We start from the raw sequence: 16,714 nt of genomic DNA, 5'->3' as shown, positions 1-16,714 counted from the left end.
ATGTTATGTATGTTATGTATAATTGGTCTGAATCCACTCTTCATTTATCAGTCAGCTGTTCAGTGTGCAATATGCATTTGACTACAGTAAGAACAAAAACATCAATCAACATCTATGCAATGAAGGTTTGTAGATTTAGACTTCATATTTTAAATAAATAAAATACCTTGCAGTGCATCATATTCAAATCAATACAATGCAATATCCATTGACTCTAGAATCACACCAACGTGGAATAAAATTGCACTGTGATATTTGGCATCAAAATAATTCATTATCAAAACCATGTATTGAATCTTTGCCTTCCATATTACATCTTCCAGATTATATGCAAGTTTCACTGTTCATCTCTCTGTTCATGGGACGACCTTCGGATCATGACTATTTCATAAAATGGTTACATTTTTCCCCTTACAAGCAGATTTGTGCTTGAGCAAGATGTTAAAGCCTTTATGGCCCTCCTCTATTTCATAGGTGACTATAGTTATGATCACTAGTAGTCACTATCACTATTTTCTGAGGAAAGTGCGCCACCTACTGGTGTACTCCGGAAAGTGAAAAAGTGAAGCAACTAACAGTCAAGCACGTGTACTTTAAGACTTGATTTTTTAATTTGATATTTAATCAGATAAATACTCAGAAACACTCTCACTCAAAAGAACATAATTAGCAACACTTCAGCACACACACAGAGTAATAAAGCAGTTTGCACAAAATAAATAAACTCAACAGTAGGTACAAGAAATGATGTTTTAAATCTGACAACAGTGAATATGGAAGCTGACCGATGAAACACATTATTATTTCATATGCTTCATCGAAATCCATTACATTCAAAAGCAAAAACCACCAAACCACTGGCTGCAAATGCTAACAGCTGCCAATTGCTCTCAACATGAACTAAAACACTCAATAATCAGCCTTCGAGAGAGAAAAACAACCAGCGGATATGTTTAACCTCTGAATAAGATTTCAGTTTGATAACCTTCACTCAACAAGCAGACAAAAAAAAACGGATTGATTTTAGATCCTCATCAGACTCACTGCGCTCTCCAACAGAAAGAACTCACAACCTTTAAGTCTCTCAATGTGCAACAATTTGCAAAGATTCATGTTTACATTCAGAACTCAGCAGCACACAGATCCTAGCATACTGGAACCGAATAATCTGTGATGTCTTATAGTGATGAAGAACTCTTAAAACTGTTTTATACAGGATTCTATGATGTCCAGCGCCACCAGGTCACCCTCATCCGATCCCAGACGGCCTGCAGAGAGTCGAAGGCCGGACGCACGTCCAGGATGGAAAACTGGTAGGTGTCTTTATTAATATCGCCATCGTAGTAGTCAATGACATACCGGACTTCCTTTCCGCACCGATCTACGATCCAATCGTGTCGGTCGAAAGGCAGTTCATATCTACACAGAAAGTTAACAGACAAAAATCAAGCCCTCTGTCGCTTTTTAAACACTTCCTTCAGGATTTATTTTTATATCTCACCCCATCCAGTGACGTATTCTGGCTCTGGGCGAGAACTCTTTGGCTTTGCCCCCGAATCTCTTCAGAGACGGACCGCATGGACACTCGCTGCCAGAAACAAAGCAAATCACACTGACACTGACCATCCAATGACTGACACCATATCATCACCTTGCTTATCTGACAGCAACAGGGCATCCGAGGTGATGATGATTTATCTGATTCAAATGTGCTTAGCATCACAAGTTACTTCATTATCAGTCACCAATATTTCTGCTAACAATAAAAACAGAGAATATATATATATATATATATATATATATATATATATATATTCTTAAATGCAGTTTATTCCTGTAGTACTCTTGTAAGGACTATTTGAAGAATAGAAAGTTTAAAAGAACAGCATTAATTTAAGTGCTGTCAAACAATTAATTGTGATTTATCCCATTCAAAATAAAAAAATTTGTTTACATAATGTATGTGTGTAAACTGTGTATATTTATATACAAACACATGCATACATATATTTAAGAATTTTTTTTTTCATTTATTTAATATATTTATATATAATATAAAATATATGAATATAAATGTAATTTTTTTTAAAATATATACTTTATGTATGTGTATTTATATATACGGTGCATAATAAATATACACAGTAGACATACATAATGTAAACAAAAACTTTTATTTTGGATGGGATTAATCACGATTAATAGTTTGACAGCACTAATTAATTTTACATTCGATTTTAATTTAATGCATCCTTATTGAATAAAAAAAAATAATAATAATATATATTTCTTGTAATAATAAAAAAAAAAAGTTTAAAGGCACTGCTCATGTGAATGTGAGAGTTGTTGTTGTAGTTACCTGGCGTGCAGCGCCTCCCACTTCAGGATTTCCTGCCAGGCTTGATCATTGTTACGATTGTGGATCTGGATGATATTGGTCATGTCTTCTGGAGCAAGACTGTCATCCTTCCAACGCCACCTAGCAAAAACATTTTTTTAGTAATTTACAGTAATTCAACACAGAAAAAAAGACAAGATTTTCTTTCCAAAATGTGCAAAACAATCTCTATTCTTTTCTGCATAGTATCAAAACAACATCTCCTTTCCGAACAGTGTGCTGCTCATCTTGAAAGCATTTTAAGGTAACAGAGGCACTCCCTAAACAGAAGGCAAAAATTTGCCTACCGAATATTTGCCTGCCAAAATACCAAATTTGACCAAAATATAAGGCAGAATTTTGCATATACCACACTGAGAAAGCAATCTCTGAATGCACAGCAACAAGTAAAATAGAAAAACAAAAGATCTAAGATACTTTTCTTCAGCAGGGATGCATTCAAAGGATCAAATATAGCCGCGTTTCCACCGCAGGAACTTTACCCAGGAACTAGGGACTTGGTCCAGTACTTGGTGTGTTTCCACCGCAGGAACCAGGAACTAAATAAAAGTTCAGGGTAAAAAAATGCCCCCCAGAAAGTCCCTGCTGGCGAGGTGGTACTTTTTTAAAGTTCCGGAACTTTCGGGGGCGGGACTTTGGCGCTAAACATGCTGATTGGTTGAGTTCACGCAGCATTGGTTGAGTTCAACCACCATTTATTCGGATAATTTTCAAATATTACTGTTATTGTGTCATGAAATGTAATTTTAAAAGTATTTCAGGCGAGAATGTAGTTGTTTGAAACTCAAATCTGTTGTTTATTTATAAAGACAGCGCCTATTTAAAAATGTGTTTCGCCGATCTCGTAGACGGTTAGCTCCACTCAATCAGCGGGAGCTCAGTCCTCATGTATCCGCAGAGAGCAGCCTTTCCTGGGATAGACCTTCTGATATTTGCCGCTGGCTTTGATGTGTCTTTAGTGGTTAAACATAACATATAATTCAGCTGCGGGGTAAATCTAACAGGTCTTCTTTGGTCTGTATTCAATTTATCTATATGTTAAAATGAAAATAAAAAAGACAAATTTATATAATATTTCGTTTCATTGTAATGGCTGCATATACACATTTCCCTGAACTAAGTACATTTCTGCAGCTGTTATTATGCTTAAATGAAAACGAAAGGAGGCAGTGATATTTGATATCATATTTCGTTTTATTGTAAATATACAGTAAGGAAAATTGCAGTAGCCATGACGAGCAGACTGAAGTTATCAAGTACGCTGCTGTTTATAGATTTACCGGACTTGCGTCGTCGCGGACATCACACTCCCGAATGCACAAAGTCTGAATCAACTACCGAGGATGCACATCCAAAATCAGCGTACTTTTTTTTTTTTTTAATCAGCGGTACTTTGTATTGAGAAACACGCGCAGACCTACGTCACCAGTCTATTTGCCTAATCTACCCGGTACTTTACACCGCGGTGGAAACCCAGAAAGCAACAGGTCTGGGGGGGGAAAAGTTCCTGGGGAAAAAAGTTCCTGGTACAAATGTTCCGGGTAATTTCGGTGGAAACGCGGCATATGACAGTAAAGATATTTCTGAAGGATCATGTGACACCGAAGACTGGAGAAATGGATGCTGAAAATTCAGCTTTGCCATCACAGGAATAAATTACATTACAAAACATTTTAAAATAGAAAACAGTTATTTTAAATTGTAATAATAATATTTCAGAATATTACTGTTTTTTACTATATTTTTGATCATTCAATAAATGCAGCCTTAATGAGCAGAAGACTGGTGTTCAAAAACTAACATCAAATTCTATTGGAATTAATCTGTTAGTTTTTGTTCTATCTAGGTAATCAAGTTACAGCACTAACACAAACATCCTGAAGGGAAGCCAAATGGCATATCTGGGGCCTGTTCTTCGTACATCGCTAACTCAGTTAGCTGGATTTGATTGTTGACGATTTGGCGTGATCTTGGATCGTTTGGTTCTTCGAAGCTCATCCCGGAGCTGCTGTCATAGCAACAGGTCCGTAAGCTTAAACCTGCTCGGGAGCAGCTTATTTCATGTAAATAGGATTAGATCGCTTCTTTTCAACCAGAACTGATACTCAAAATATGTCTGCTACCACCGCTACTTTATTACAAGAGTATCGTACTGATCCAGGGACGATCATTTTAAATAATAATCATTTAAACTTTTATTTAAAAATAATATAAGAATGCTGTGTAGTCCATAACAGCCTACTATAGACACAGCCAGTTTTACTCACTGAAATATTTATTTGTCATAAAATTATTACTTCATAATTGTATTAGAGTCTTACACACATGCTAAACAGATAATAGAGTCGTGCATTATTTTGAGTGATGACTGCTATTATAAGTGGCTTGATGGAGCGCAGGAGATGCAGATAACATGATATTGACCCTTAAGAAACTTTCATTAATGCTGTCACGTAACAAATCTGTCCAAATATAAAATGAAATGAATAGATAATTTCTACATTGAAATAAAAAGGTAAAGACTGCACAACTATTATATATTGCGAATCTAAATAATTGGGAATCATGAAAAAAAATATAATAAAATAAAAAAATGTTTCTATTATCTGTTTGATGTATCTATTATAGCATTTATGTAGTTTTGTTTGCTTGGCTGTTTCCTTATAAAAGTCCAGAAATTTGTCAAGTTTTTCGTCGGCGGTCATTTTTAGTTATATGACGTCAGTACATTGCCGTCGTGCCACCAGCCAATCGCTGCACTGCTGATCATGGTTTCGAGTATCGATACATATCCCCAACACAATGAACACATGAACGCGCAATTATTTCAGATAACTCAATCCAGCCATACTAATCATACACAACAGGTGTGTTCGAAGAACCCAATTAGCCGGATCATGATTAGCACGATGATATCATCTTGGATGTGTCATTTGATCTCGGATGTAATGAGCAACGTACAAAGAACGGGCCCCTGGTCCACTTAGAGCTCTCCAAAACATAAACAGGACACGTGTCTGGTTGTAAAACATTTAGGGACAGAAACACAAAGGTAAACTCACCCTTTCCGCAGCATTGCATTCCAAAACATCTGTTCAGAAGGATAAACCCAGTTCTGGCCTGTGCTTGATCGTGGGATTTTAGACTCCTCTCTTTTCACGGACAGAGAGAATGGCTGGTCCGGGGCGGGCACCTGATTTGGAGGAGGCATCTGTGGGACATGTTAAAGCAACATTAACACACAATCTCAAAAAGCATCATCTTAATGACGGGATTCCCAGCTCACCATGTTTGTGGGATCGACGGCTCCTTCAGAAGCTCTCATGGGACATTCGACAAACTCATAAGCTCTCTCCTGATGTGCTGGGCCGGCCGGGGGCGTCTGAGCCTGATGCATGGGGCACTCAGGAGGCGGAGAGCCTGGGTTTATTTGACACATTATGAATAATTATTACATACAAGCTTATGATAACAGACAGTGTGTGACTCACTTTTAGGGGGCTCTTGATGCATGGGACACCCAGGGGGTGGGGACACCCCACTAAAATTAGGCGCTGACATCACAGACTCTGCCTGAATAGTTGGGGCAAGATTGGATACAGATGCACCCATGATGAACACCAATCCTGAAGAGATCAAGAGATCAAGAACACTGAAGGTCAAGTAGATCCTGCTGCATCATAACTTGTGTTATGATGTTCATAGAAAATCTACTTTATCAAAATCCATTATTTATTAACCCTCGTGTTGTTCTTAAACTGTAGGACTTCTTTCTTCTGACAAAAAAATACATTTAAAATGACTGTCAAAATACAGACTATATAAGTATTATAAAACAGTTTGATGTACCATATATGAATATATGCAAAAATATATTTTCATAACACAAAGCTATCATAAGGTTTAATATGACTTGGATTATGTGGTATGAACTACTAGTATAGCATGTTTATTATAATGTTAGTCATTTTTGGAGCTGGTCACAAAAAAATTAAATAAAATAATTATTAATAATTATAATAATAATAATATATATAGATCATCGAGATTTGGAACAACTTTGCATGTTGTTTTACGTTGACATAATAGAAGCGGACTAAACTATATGCTGTCAGTGAGAGCACATCTAAAATAAATACTTTGAATCGTTTATATAGCATTGTAAAAAAAAAAAATCTACTTTTACCAATCCCAAAATGTAATAATTACAAAATAAGTTACACAACATCATTCATACTCATATCAAACAATGTCACGGAATACCAGACCATATATTTATCTAAAACACCTTCTTTAAAACGTAGCCAGATTTTAAAATAATAATATATTTAACTAAATCTTTAGATATGACAGCAAATCTCACCTTTTTGTGAGTGTAATGTGAGAATCGGACGCTCTGCAATGTCAACGTGCAGCGCTACTTCCGCTTCATCCAGCATCCAGCATGCACTGCGAGCGGGGCGGGACAAATGCGTAGCTCATAAATATTAATTATATTGTGAAAGCTCGGTTGGTACTACATAAATGGGCATTTTGCTTTAAAATGTTTCTATTTGTTGAATATACTTTTTACATACTGTAATCTCAACAAACAAGTTGGAATAATAACCAATGCAATTCTAATAAATTAATATGCAAGATATTGAAATGAAGGAATCACCTTAAAAAGGACATACAAAATCCTCAAGGATCAAAATAAACATATTGCTTTATTGAGGCAAATGGCATAACGGAAGTGAAAAGTTAAGACATGTGAAGGAACAAATGTTCAAAAACAGCTGTTGTGTCATTCCTCAGATACATGCACTTTCCTTTCATTATAAAGGGAAGATGATCCCTGTGCTCACCTTAGTTACAAATGTAAACCTTTACATGGCAACAAATTCCTGTGACATTAGTTTATGGAAGGTTCAGTTATAAAAACACACACAGTGTCATGATATTGTGCATTTTCACATTCCATTAAATTAAACATTAATGCCGAAGACTGAAGGTTTGGAACTTTATGCATTGAAAAGACTTTTAGTAAAAGTAAAATGCAATATTGTTCTAACCAAAAAGTGAAAGAAAAAAATCTTAAATGACATTTAACTGTTTGTAGATACATAATTCAGTGTTTCCTTGGAAATGACCTACAAGGTTCTGAAAGTTACACTGAATGAACTTTTCCCTTCTTTTTTTATGATTGTTTCAGATTATACTTAAACAAACAATGCACGTCTATTCATCCAGCTGGGTTTTTCTGTTGTTGTGCCACCATTTATTTAATATGTACGATTCAAAACACCCATTCTTATTTTTGACCTTTGGTTGGAACAATGGTGAGAACTAAAAAGATAAAACAATCAAAGTGATCGACATAGCCACATGCATTCCTTACATGACCATACAATGAACCATGTGTTACAAAATGACACTAGAAGTAGAAAATAAGAGGTTTATTTAATGAAACAAAAAAAGGCATTTTGAGTGATTGAATACGAAGGCAATAATAATAATAATAATAATAATAATAATGATTACAATATGGATTCCTGTATATCTCATGCCAGTAAAGACAATTCATCCTAGGTCTGGCTCTCAGAAATAACGCATTTCAAAATTCAAGTACTTATAAGTTCATAAAAAAAAAAAAAAACGCTTAAAATGGTTTCCACACAAACTGCTTTAAGCCATCTTTCATACATTTTAAATCAATAAAACTCATGCGCTAACATCCGTGCTGCCACTGAATGCACGTGTATAGTATGAATTTTCTACACTAAATTCGTCATTGTGACAATGAATTTTAAAATGAATTCATAAAAGTACCTCTGTATTGTGAATTCTCTCCTATGCTGTATATCTACTCCGACACATTGACGACTTTTATACCTTTCCGTTAAAAAAATAATAAATATGTCGTACAAACATTACCATGCTGACCCAGTGCAAAACTGGGTCAATAAATTAAGTACAATGCAGGAAAACTATCCGACGTCGAGAAAGTCTTCGAACATACACGAGCTACACTTTCCTTTTAACCCATTTCCAAAACATAATCGATCATTTAGTTCAGTATTGAACAGATACACTGTACACACCAACGTAATTAAAAGAATTATCGTAGGTTCAATAAAATTACTATGTACAATGCAAACATTCAGAGAACAACATTGCCGCATGCAATTAACTGTACAGTGCGAACAAAGCGTGATGTCCGTTTCATGGGAGCGGAGCGAAATCTGAACTGAATCTGGAGCGAGTGTAAACAGGTTTCATTCTTAAAAACAGTTCCGTATTAATGCAACAACTGCTCACATCTTGTATATATAAAATATTTTGCCTGTTCAACCCACAGTTGGATCTCATTGGGGCATTCAATAAAATATCTAAAGTATGTGACATTAATTTTCCAAGAGTTTCTTCTTGAGTACACGGATTTTCCTCGTTTAGTGCAGTTGTGTGGATGAATTTTTCACAGTCAATATACGCGGCTTTGAACATCAGGTGACTGACTGCTTGGCCCCTTTGCACAGGACAGTGATTGAGAGCGAGGGACTGAACTTTGATGAATAAATAATGTTGTTGACCTGCCCACACAGTTTAAAATGAAAACCAAACATGGTTAAAATACAGTTCATCCAGCAATCTCAAACAGTGCATCGTTTGCACTTTTGGTGAACGGTTGGAAAACAAACACAAATTAAAAGTGGGACGGCCAGTCTTTTCTGGTGTACTAGATCTCAATTTGACATTTTGTCAGAGTTTCGGGTCTTAACTCCGAAATATTGCTCTGGGGTAGTTTTCAAAGTCTTTACCGGTCACCATCCCACCATAGTGTCCCATGAAGACCGTCAATAAGACAACGACCCTGTGTGTGAGCAAATGGTGTAAAATTCGAATGCCCTTTCTTTTCACTCAATCGGTTTTTCCGTTCTCCTGGCTCTCGGGTTTAGATTTCCGGCTGGAACGCAGGACTTTGTAGCAGCCGCGGGCGATTTTATGCATCCACATGACGTTCATGATGTCCAGGCAGATGCTGGAGAAGATCCAAGCGCTTCGGCCGCCAAAGGAGACCCTGTAGAAGGCCTCCGTGCCATACACTGAACACATTCGGCTGTAGTATACTGGCATGACGGCGATCCTCACCAGGAAAAACACAAGTGCCATCAGTACCCCATTAGCCATGTTAGGCTTGGAGACTTTGGGGTAACCTAATACTTCAAAGAACCAGCTGGAAAACACAGGTGAGCAAAGTGACATGCTGTAAACTAATCTACAGTAGCATCACAACATTTCATTTGTGTCATTTCTTATTAATGACAACATGTAATTGCATTTGAAACTCATTTAAAGGTACAGTTCAACCAAAAGTGAAAATGCACTCACCCTCAGGCCATCCACCATGTGGATGAGTTAGTTATTTTGTGGAAAACAGATTTGGAGAAATTTAGCATTGCATCACTTGCTCACCAATGGATCCTCTGCAGTGAATGGGTGCTGTAAGAAACATTGCAATAGTCCACAAGTAACCCACACAACTCTAGTCCATCAATAAACATCTCATGAAGTAAAAAGTAGCGAGTTTGTAACTCAATATCAAGAATAATTTTGTTTTTGCTTCTGGCTAAAATACAAGTCCTCTATCCATAATATAGATTTTTCCAGTGAAACACTTGGTACTGTCTGAATCAAAAGAGAAATATGCACAGATAAGCAACAAATCTGTTGGAGGATTTTGATGTGAGAAGTCAACAGAGGATGGACTTTTTCACTGGAGAAAGCATTTTTATTGACTATGTTGGTCAGAAGCAAGATTTGTTACTTGTAAACACGTAGAGTCGTGCAGATTACTTGTGGATTATTGTGATGTTTCTATCAGCTGTTCGGACTCTCATTCTGACGGCACCCATTCACTGCAGAGGATCCATTGGTGATCAAGTGATGTAATGCTATAATGCTACATTTTTCAAAATCTGTTCTGATGAAGGAACAAGTTCATCTATGTGTTGAATGTCCTGAGGGAGAATACATTTTCAGAAAATGTTCCTTTTTGGGTGAACCCAGAGTGACATCTCCTTGGTCATGTGCAGATTGGCTATAATTTTTGTCTAATTATATTGAATGACAGACAAATAACAAATAATCCGTCAAATACCTACCGTTGATTTACACATGGTGTGGAAAACTCTGCAAGCAGACGGAAGTTAGCAAAATAAGGCAACATTCCTTGACCCTGGAGACACAAGGTGAAGAACAAACAAATAATGACACGGACACGAGTTATAGAAAAGCACAGATTTATGAATCAGCTCCAACAGTCTCAATATCTCCTGCTGTCAGGCAACAACAGTAATTTCTTCAGTGCCGAGTTATGATACTTCACATAGAGCAATGTATATAAAATAAAATAATAATTTAAAAAAAATGTAGAAAATAGAAAAAGTTTTTCTAGTAATATAAGATTTATTTTAAGATCAAATAATGCCCTTCAGTATTTATTGTCAATGTTTAGATTATTTTTTATGGAATATGTAGAGGTTATAAATGACTTACAATTTTTCTACTGTAAAATTGCATACGTGTATGTTAAATAGATTATGAGAATTAGAGTGATTAGGTTAATATTATGTTAACTCTATGCATTTTTAAATACATACATCATGAAAAAAGTATTTTTTCAATCATGTACTAAATAAAGCAGAATTAGATAGTCTGCTTCAAACTAAAACAAACTAGTTTTTTTGTTCAGATTACCGCTCCTTGCCATTTAAAGTACCTGCATTCTTTTCTGTAAATGTACGACAAAACTATTCAACAATGATAATTGTGAAATTAAAAACCAAAACTGAGCCGTCGATAATAACAACCCACATTTCAAATAAGCCACATATCATCAGGCACATACAGTGGAGTCCAAACGTCTGAAACCACTGGTGGAAATATCTTCTATTTTGAATTCTTAATAATAATAAATAATAAATATCATACATCTTAAAATATAGTGTAACTTTCAATAAAAAAAAGACGACAAATTTGAGAATATCTTATTAATTTGTCCTCCTTTTTGCTTTAAGTACAAAAGTGTGTATAATACCTGTTTTTTTATATATTCCAGCATAATTTTAGAATGATCTTAAGAGCATCTTGTGTTTCAATGGAAGCAAGAACTTCTAATCATCTGTACAAAGATGTTCACATAATCGATGTCAAATTTACTTAACCATATAGTTCACCAAGAAATTACAATTATCTTCTCATTTACTCACCCTCAAGCCATTCCAAACGCAAAAAGAAGATATTTAGAAGAATAGATTAGATACAAATAAAATCCCAGATTTTTAATGTGGTATCAGAAGTTTAGATCTCACTGCATGGTCAGCCATGCACGTTCTGTCAGAGAATGATTCCTTCTATAGCTTTTCCTTGCAAAGCGACATTATTCAGACCTGATCCAATGAAATGTTCCTCTCCAAACAAGTTTTGACATTATCGTTCCTACAGCAAGCGAATAAACATTTGGCTTCTGGATAACACACCTACCTTAAGGGCTGCAATTAAAACACACATTAGCATACTTACTGCAAAATGGGACATATAAAAATCAAGGATACAAAAATAATAATCAGGTTTGCTAGCAGATGCATGCTGGTACCCCTAGGTACTGGTAAGTCCATACTGTAACTGGGCTTCAGTAACTGCTCAGAGTTCCATAACAGCAGGACAGCAGACAAGACAGGAGAGAGTCCATCTAGATCAGCCAAGCCTATAGCCCTCATCTCTTAACCCCAATAACAGTGACACTGGTAGTTTTTGCATGAAGGGTTTTGCTGGTCAGAGGAAGTGAGGCTGCGCTATTCAAGAAGTCATGTTAGGTGGGACAGAGACAGACTGACAGACAGATTCTTGGAAAAAAGGTGCAGAAAAAATGCAAAAAGAACGAACGACACAGAAGCAGCAACAACATTTAAAACTCGTTGGACATGCACTAGGAGAAACAAATCGCACGCTGAAAAGAATTAGATTTTATTGTACTTCTAAAAAAAATTCCTCTCATAGTTTGATTATAGACCTTTAAAGGTTACGTGTCAGTGCTAAATATAGCGAAACACTTTGCTCTTAAATGAAGCACAATTATTAAACACTGAAAAGACTGACGGGGTTTATTATGCTCTATATTTAATATGTCCTAAAAAATATAATGAGGAGAATATTGGAATTTAGTCTGAAGTAATTAACAAAATGACATAAAAAAAGTTCTGGTTTTAACGCTAATAGCATTTCTGAACACAGGAAACAATAACAACGAATGACATTTCCAACGACAGACTTAATTACTCACTGAGACCCAACAGAGACTTCCAGCTCCACATTAAATTACCTAGATTAGCTTGTAATAATTTAGAAAAAGGCTTGAAAAGGCAGTCATAAAAGTGACCAGTGACAGTATGGTCTACATCCTGACAACAAAATGCATGTTCAGGTTTGAGGCGATCCTCAAGGTTGCATTAAATCAGTGCAAGGTAACTGTAGGGTATATAAGCAACAGTAAAGCCATCATCAGTCGCTGCCCCAGATGCATTTTTAGGAATGAGGGTTTTTTTTGTGCCGCCAAATTTTCAGAAATGAACACGCCCTAAACATCATTTGTCATGGTCATTCTGCAAAACATGTGCCTTTTGAGTGTCTGTTGTATGTATTGTTTGACTAGAGGTGCATAATACATCTGTGACTAAAATGAAATAATTATCAAGATATATGGCAGAATTACAGCTGATCTTAAGAAATAATACTGTAAAGTATAATCAATCTTTTTTTTTTCTTACCATTCGTGCATTTAGTAAACACATACCGTGCAAGCATGACCCAGGTCACTCAAATCTGTTAATGACTTTAACAATTAACAGCTTTTAATAACTTTTTTAAACTTAAAATTTCATTCAATAGCATGTATAGTTATTAGGTATAATATAACTTATTAATATAAGGTTGCTGAAATGACATCCCAACATGTATATTAATTTAGATGGAAATTACAATAATATGCATTATAACTTCTTTATATTTATGAACCCATTAACAACAAATTATTTGTCATGTGTTATTGCCATTATTTACATTTTCTGTAAAACACATATTACAGAAAGACCCATGCCAAATAACTGGGCATCAGCAGATGCTATTTTTTAAGCGTTTAGGTTCATTTTTAACTAATTTCTGATTCATTTCTATCAAAAGGCATGAGGAATACCCTGTGCAACATGTAAACTAAATGCATAGATATTTAGAATTCAGCTGAGGACCAGATCAACATGTTATTCAGCAAAACCTTCCCATATCGTGAGTGTGGATCAGCCCAACAAACAAGCGCTTTCTGGCTGTTACTCATCCTGCAGTGACGTGGATGTTAGGTTTCAGAAGAGAAAGAGGGAGAGTTTAGGAGGAAGATCGGCTCAAAGCAGGGGAAGGTTTCAGAGCATGCACACAGGAAACCCTCCAAAGGCACCACAGGAGCAGAGAGCATCAATACATGCACACAATCCAATCTGGTACAGTCTGGGCCCAAAGCTGGCCAGAACTGACCAATAGAGTTGCTGAGGGGGGAGTCAGAGAAGTAGAGGAGGAGAAAATAGACTTCAGCATAACCGTCAATGAGCATTCCATGCAAAAAATACCATCATCATCATCATCATCATCATTATAATAACCATAGTCAGCTACAGAACCTGGTGACCTAGAGGGTGACCATACAACTAAACCAAAAGTGAACAGTAGTGCCCTCAGTGGTGCACACTAGTGGTTAAAGATCTGGGCTGGCAACTATTTGGATACCAAGTTTAAGAAGGACTATGGCAACTAGGGATGAGCAAACTAGTTTCTTAGCAGCCGTTTACAAAAGAAAGGTTATAGTGTTAAAAACTAGACAGAGCACAAAAAAACTGCACAGAATGACTCAATAGAGATTAATAAAAGCTTTAAAAGTTGGATTTTTAAAACATCCGCCTAATGTGTGTGCGTTGTATGTAATGACAGTGCTTTAAAATGCAACTTAAAAAAAAAAAAAACTGTAACTAGCACCCTAGTAAAATGATGAATAAATAAAAGTGATGCATGCAGTCAACATGCCATTTAAAGCATCTAAATTGTAAAAAAAAAAAAAAAAAAGTAAACCACTTAAATTAGGTGTTGGCTAGCTAAACAACCACGACTTATCTCTAATATTTTTTTTAAAAAATTGTTTTTATATATATATATATATATATATATATATATATATATATATATATATATATAATTTGTTTTTGTTTTTCTACAGATGAGGACACATACATTGTGAAGGACACTTTTACAATCAGAGAAGGTCACAACTCAAACATACAGGTTACTGATTTCCAGCTCTGACCATCCTGTTTCTCTGTTTATAGTTAGTGCTATGTTATAAGGGAACGCTGGTCTGGTGGAGCGTCAGCCAATGAACACAGAGCTTTCAGCACCAGCTGCACACCTGACACACCACTGCTCACTCTTGGTTGTCTCTTTCCCATCTTGCCTGCATGTTCTGTTATGGGACAACATGGGACTCACCAGTACATAGTAGTAAGCATACAATGCCGCCAGGTGGTGGATTACAAAAAACTTGTCTCCTATTGCTCTCCAATAGTAAAATATAAGCAGCAGATCTGGAAAACACAGAAAGAAAAAGGCAATAAGAGTCAGAACTTCTTTAAAGAACATGAATTTAGCATACAAGTGATTTAATACATTCAAATAACTACTAATAACACGGCTTACCAATAATATACCTACATCTCAAAAGAAAACATTGATCTAGGGACATTTGCACCAAAATTCTTCTCTGTGGTCATCTTAACCTATTCAGAGATTTTCATAAAGTCTCTGCCAACACCTTTGATTGCTGCAAGGCTATATATATATTTTTTTTTTTTTTTTTTTGAGAAAGCTAACAAAAACGAAAAAACCTGCCATAAAAACATTTTCAAATATTGAAATGAATTTGAAAACGGAGACTAAAATAAAATATTATAATAAAAGGTCTAATTTAATTTTTATTAATAATAACAATACCATCTCATTTGTGAATATTTGTTAATGGATTAGATAACAATAAGCAATATATTTTTACAGCGTTTCATTAATTTTGTTAAGTTAGTTGATACAAATACAACTGTTAATTGTTTGTTCAAACTTAAAAAATAAAGTATAATACTAAATGTTAAAATTAACATTCTGAAATATTGTTATCATAAAGCCTTTTCAAAAAATAAATTTGGTTCTTTCTCCATCAGTCACATTTCAGCTTATGTACATTCAAATACATAAATGCATTACACTGGTCAAATAATGTGCAACAAGTCAAAGGATTTTTTTTTTTTTTTTTTTTACTAAATCAGTGAATGCATTTAATAAAAAATTAATTAAAAAAATATATATATCATCCTTCAAAAACATGACATTATAATAGAGAATCCACAGAATGATCTGCAACCAGGTTAATATGGTCAGAGACGGTAAAGCTACTGAGGCGTTTCTTTGGTAAAACTAGCCTAGCCTAAACTATCTACTAGAAACCAAAAAGCAATCAACTAAAAATTAATTTTCATTTTCAGGCTCTCACCAGATATGAGGTAGCCTGTAGTAATGCTCACGTTTATCTTCACCAGAGCAGGATCTCCCCTGTAGAGGTAAAGATGAGGACATGGCACTGAGATTACTGGAAGATCACCTTCAGTTCACAAACAGTTCCGGAAAGCATCCTGCTCATCTGTGGAGAGCAGCGCTTCCCAGCATGCCCTGCATGCAGCGTGAGAGGTCGAGCACTCACCATACGGGGTCATGATTGACTGCCTCATCGAAGAACAGGATGTAGGGCAGAAGAGGCCGACCAACAGGGCATGGAGCGTGGACACAGTCCTGCAGAGACGCAAAAGGTTTTATGACTTGACAGCAGTGTAACAGTGGTTTGCTTCTCCCATTGAATAATGTCAAGTTGAAACAAACGAAACGGAGCGATTGGCTGCTGTCAATCAACTCGGCGCTGTGTCCTACATCTAAAGATCTCCTCCAGCTGGCCGTTCTCTTGACAGCCTGCTGAAATGAGCATTATCGCTGCCATCTTCGCCTCTTGCCAGTTTCTATACGCATATGCAGACATTAGTGATTTTGAGCGACAGCTTACAGCTCGATCTCTACAGTGTAATCTTCTGATAAGTCATTTAACAGGGAAATAACTGAAGCACCGCTGCGAACCTCTGGTGATATTTAACAGCTGCCTGTTTAGAACGGTTATTATAGTTTTAATTGTATTGAAGCTTT

General features: G+C 35.9%; 2 protein-coding genes across 2 annotated transcripts; both read right to left on the bottom strand.

Annotated features, from left to right (window-relative positions):
* Window positions 1-602: 602 nt before the first annotated feature.
* Window positions 603-6,855, bottom strand: LOC113080166 (cytochrome c-type heme lyase-like). Its single transcript, XM_026252402.1, has 7 exons — window positions 6,762-6,855; window positions 5,890-6,024; window positions 5,685-5,818; window positions 5,461-5,609; window positions 2,360-2,479; window positions 1,502-1,588; window positions 603-1,419 (listed from the first exon to the last, which is right to left on the bottom strand). Exons 1-7 carry the CDS (start codon window positions 6,835-6,837, stop codon window positions 1,221-1,223), a joined length of 900 nt encoding a protein of 299 aa, XP_026108187.1. The 5' UTR covers window positions 6,838-6,855; the 3' UTR covers window positions 603-1,220.
* Window positions 6,856-7,088: 233 nt separating this feature from the next.
* LOC113080165 (transmembrane protein 56-B-like) lies at window positions 7,089-16,514 on the bottom strand. Its single transcript, XM_026252401.1, has 6 exons — window positions 16,431-16,514; window positions 16,224-16,312; window positions 16,017-16,075; window positions 14,966-15,060; window positions 10,543-10,616; window positions 7,089-9,614 (listed from the first exon to the last, which is right to left on the bottom strand). Exons 1-6 carry the CDS (start codon window positions 16,512-16,514, stop codon window positions 9,299-9,301), a joined length of 717 nt encoding a protein of 238 aa, XP_026108186.1. The 3' UTR covers window positions 7,089-9,298.
* Window positions 16,515-16,714: the final 200 nt, after the last annotated feature.

This window comes from Carassius auratus, unplaced genomic scaffold (assembly GCF_003368295.1).
Source record: "Carassius auratus strain Wakin unplaced genomic scaffold, ASM336829v1 scaf_tig00030344, whole genome shotgun sequence".
NCBI lineage: Eukaryota > Metazoa > Chordata > Actinopteri > Cypriniformes > Cyprinidae > Carassius > Carassius auratus.
This window is presented reverse-complemented; position numbering and strand designations above follow the sequence as displayed.

Bases quoted from the DNA above. Each gene is read 5' to 3' on its own strand.
- LOC113080166 (XM_026252402.1), bottom strand. From the start codon at position 6,837: ATGCTGGATGAAGCGGAAGTAGCGCTGCACGTTGACATTGCAGAGCGT. The intron at 5,819-5,889 runs GTGAGTCACACA...AAATAAACCCAG, and splicing joins GCATCAAGAGCCCCCTAAAA to GCTCTCCGCCTCCTGAGTGC. The intron at 5,610-5,684 runs GTGAGCTGGGAA...CATGTCCCACAG, and splicing joins CCGTCGATCCCACAAACATG to ATGCCTCCTCCAAATCAGGT.
- LOC113080165 (XM_026252401.1), bottom strand. From the start codon at position 16,514: ATGGCAGCGATAATGCTCATTTCAGCAGGCTGTCAAGAGAACGGCCAG. The intron at 15,061-16,016 runs GTGAGAGCCTGA...TGTGTTTTCCAG, and splicing joins TACAGGCTACCTCATATCTG to ATCTGCTGCTTATATTTTAC. The intron at 9,615-10,542 runs GTAGGTATTTGA...TGTGTTTTCCAG, and splicing joins ACACCATGTGTAAATCAACG to CTGGTTCTTTGAAGTATTAG.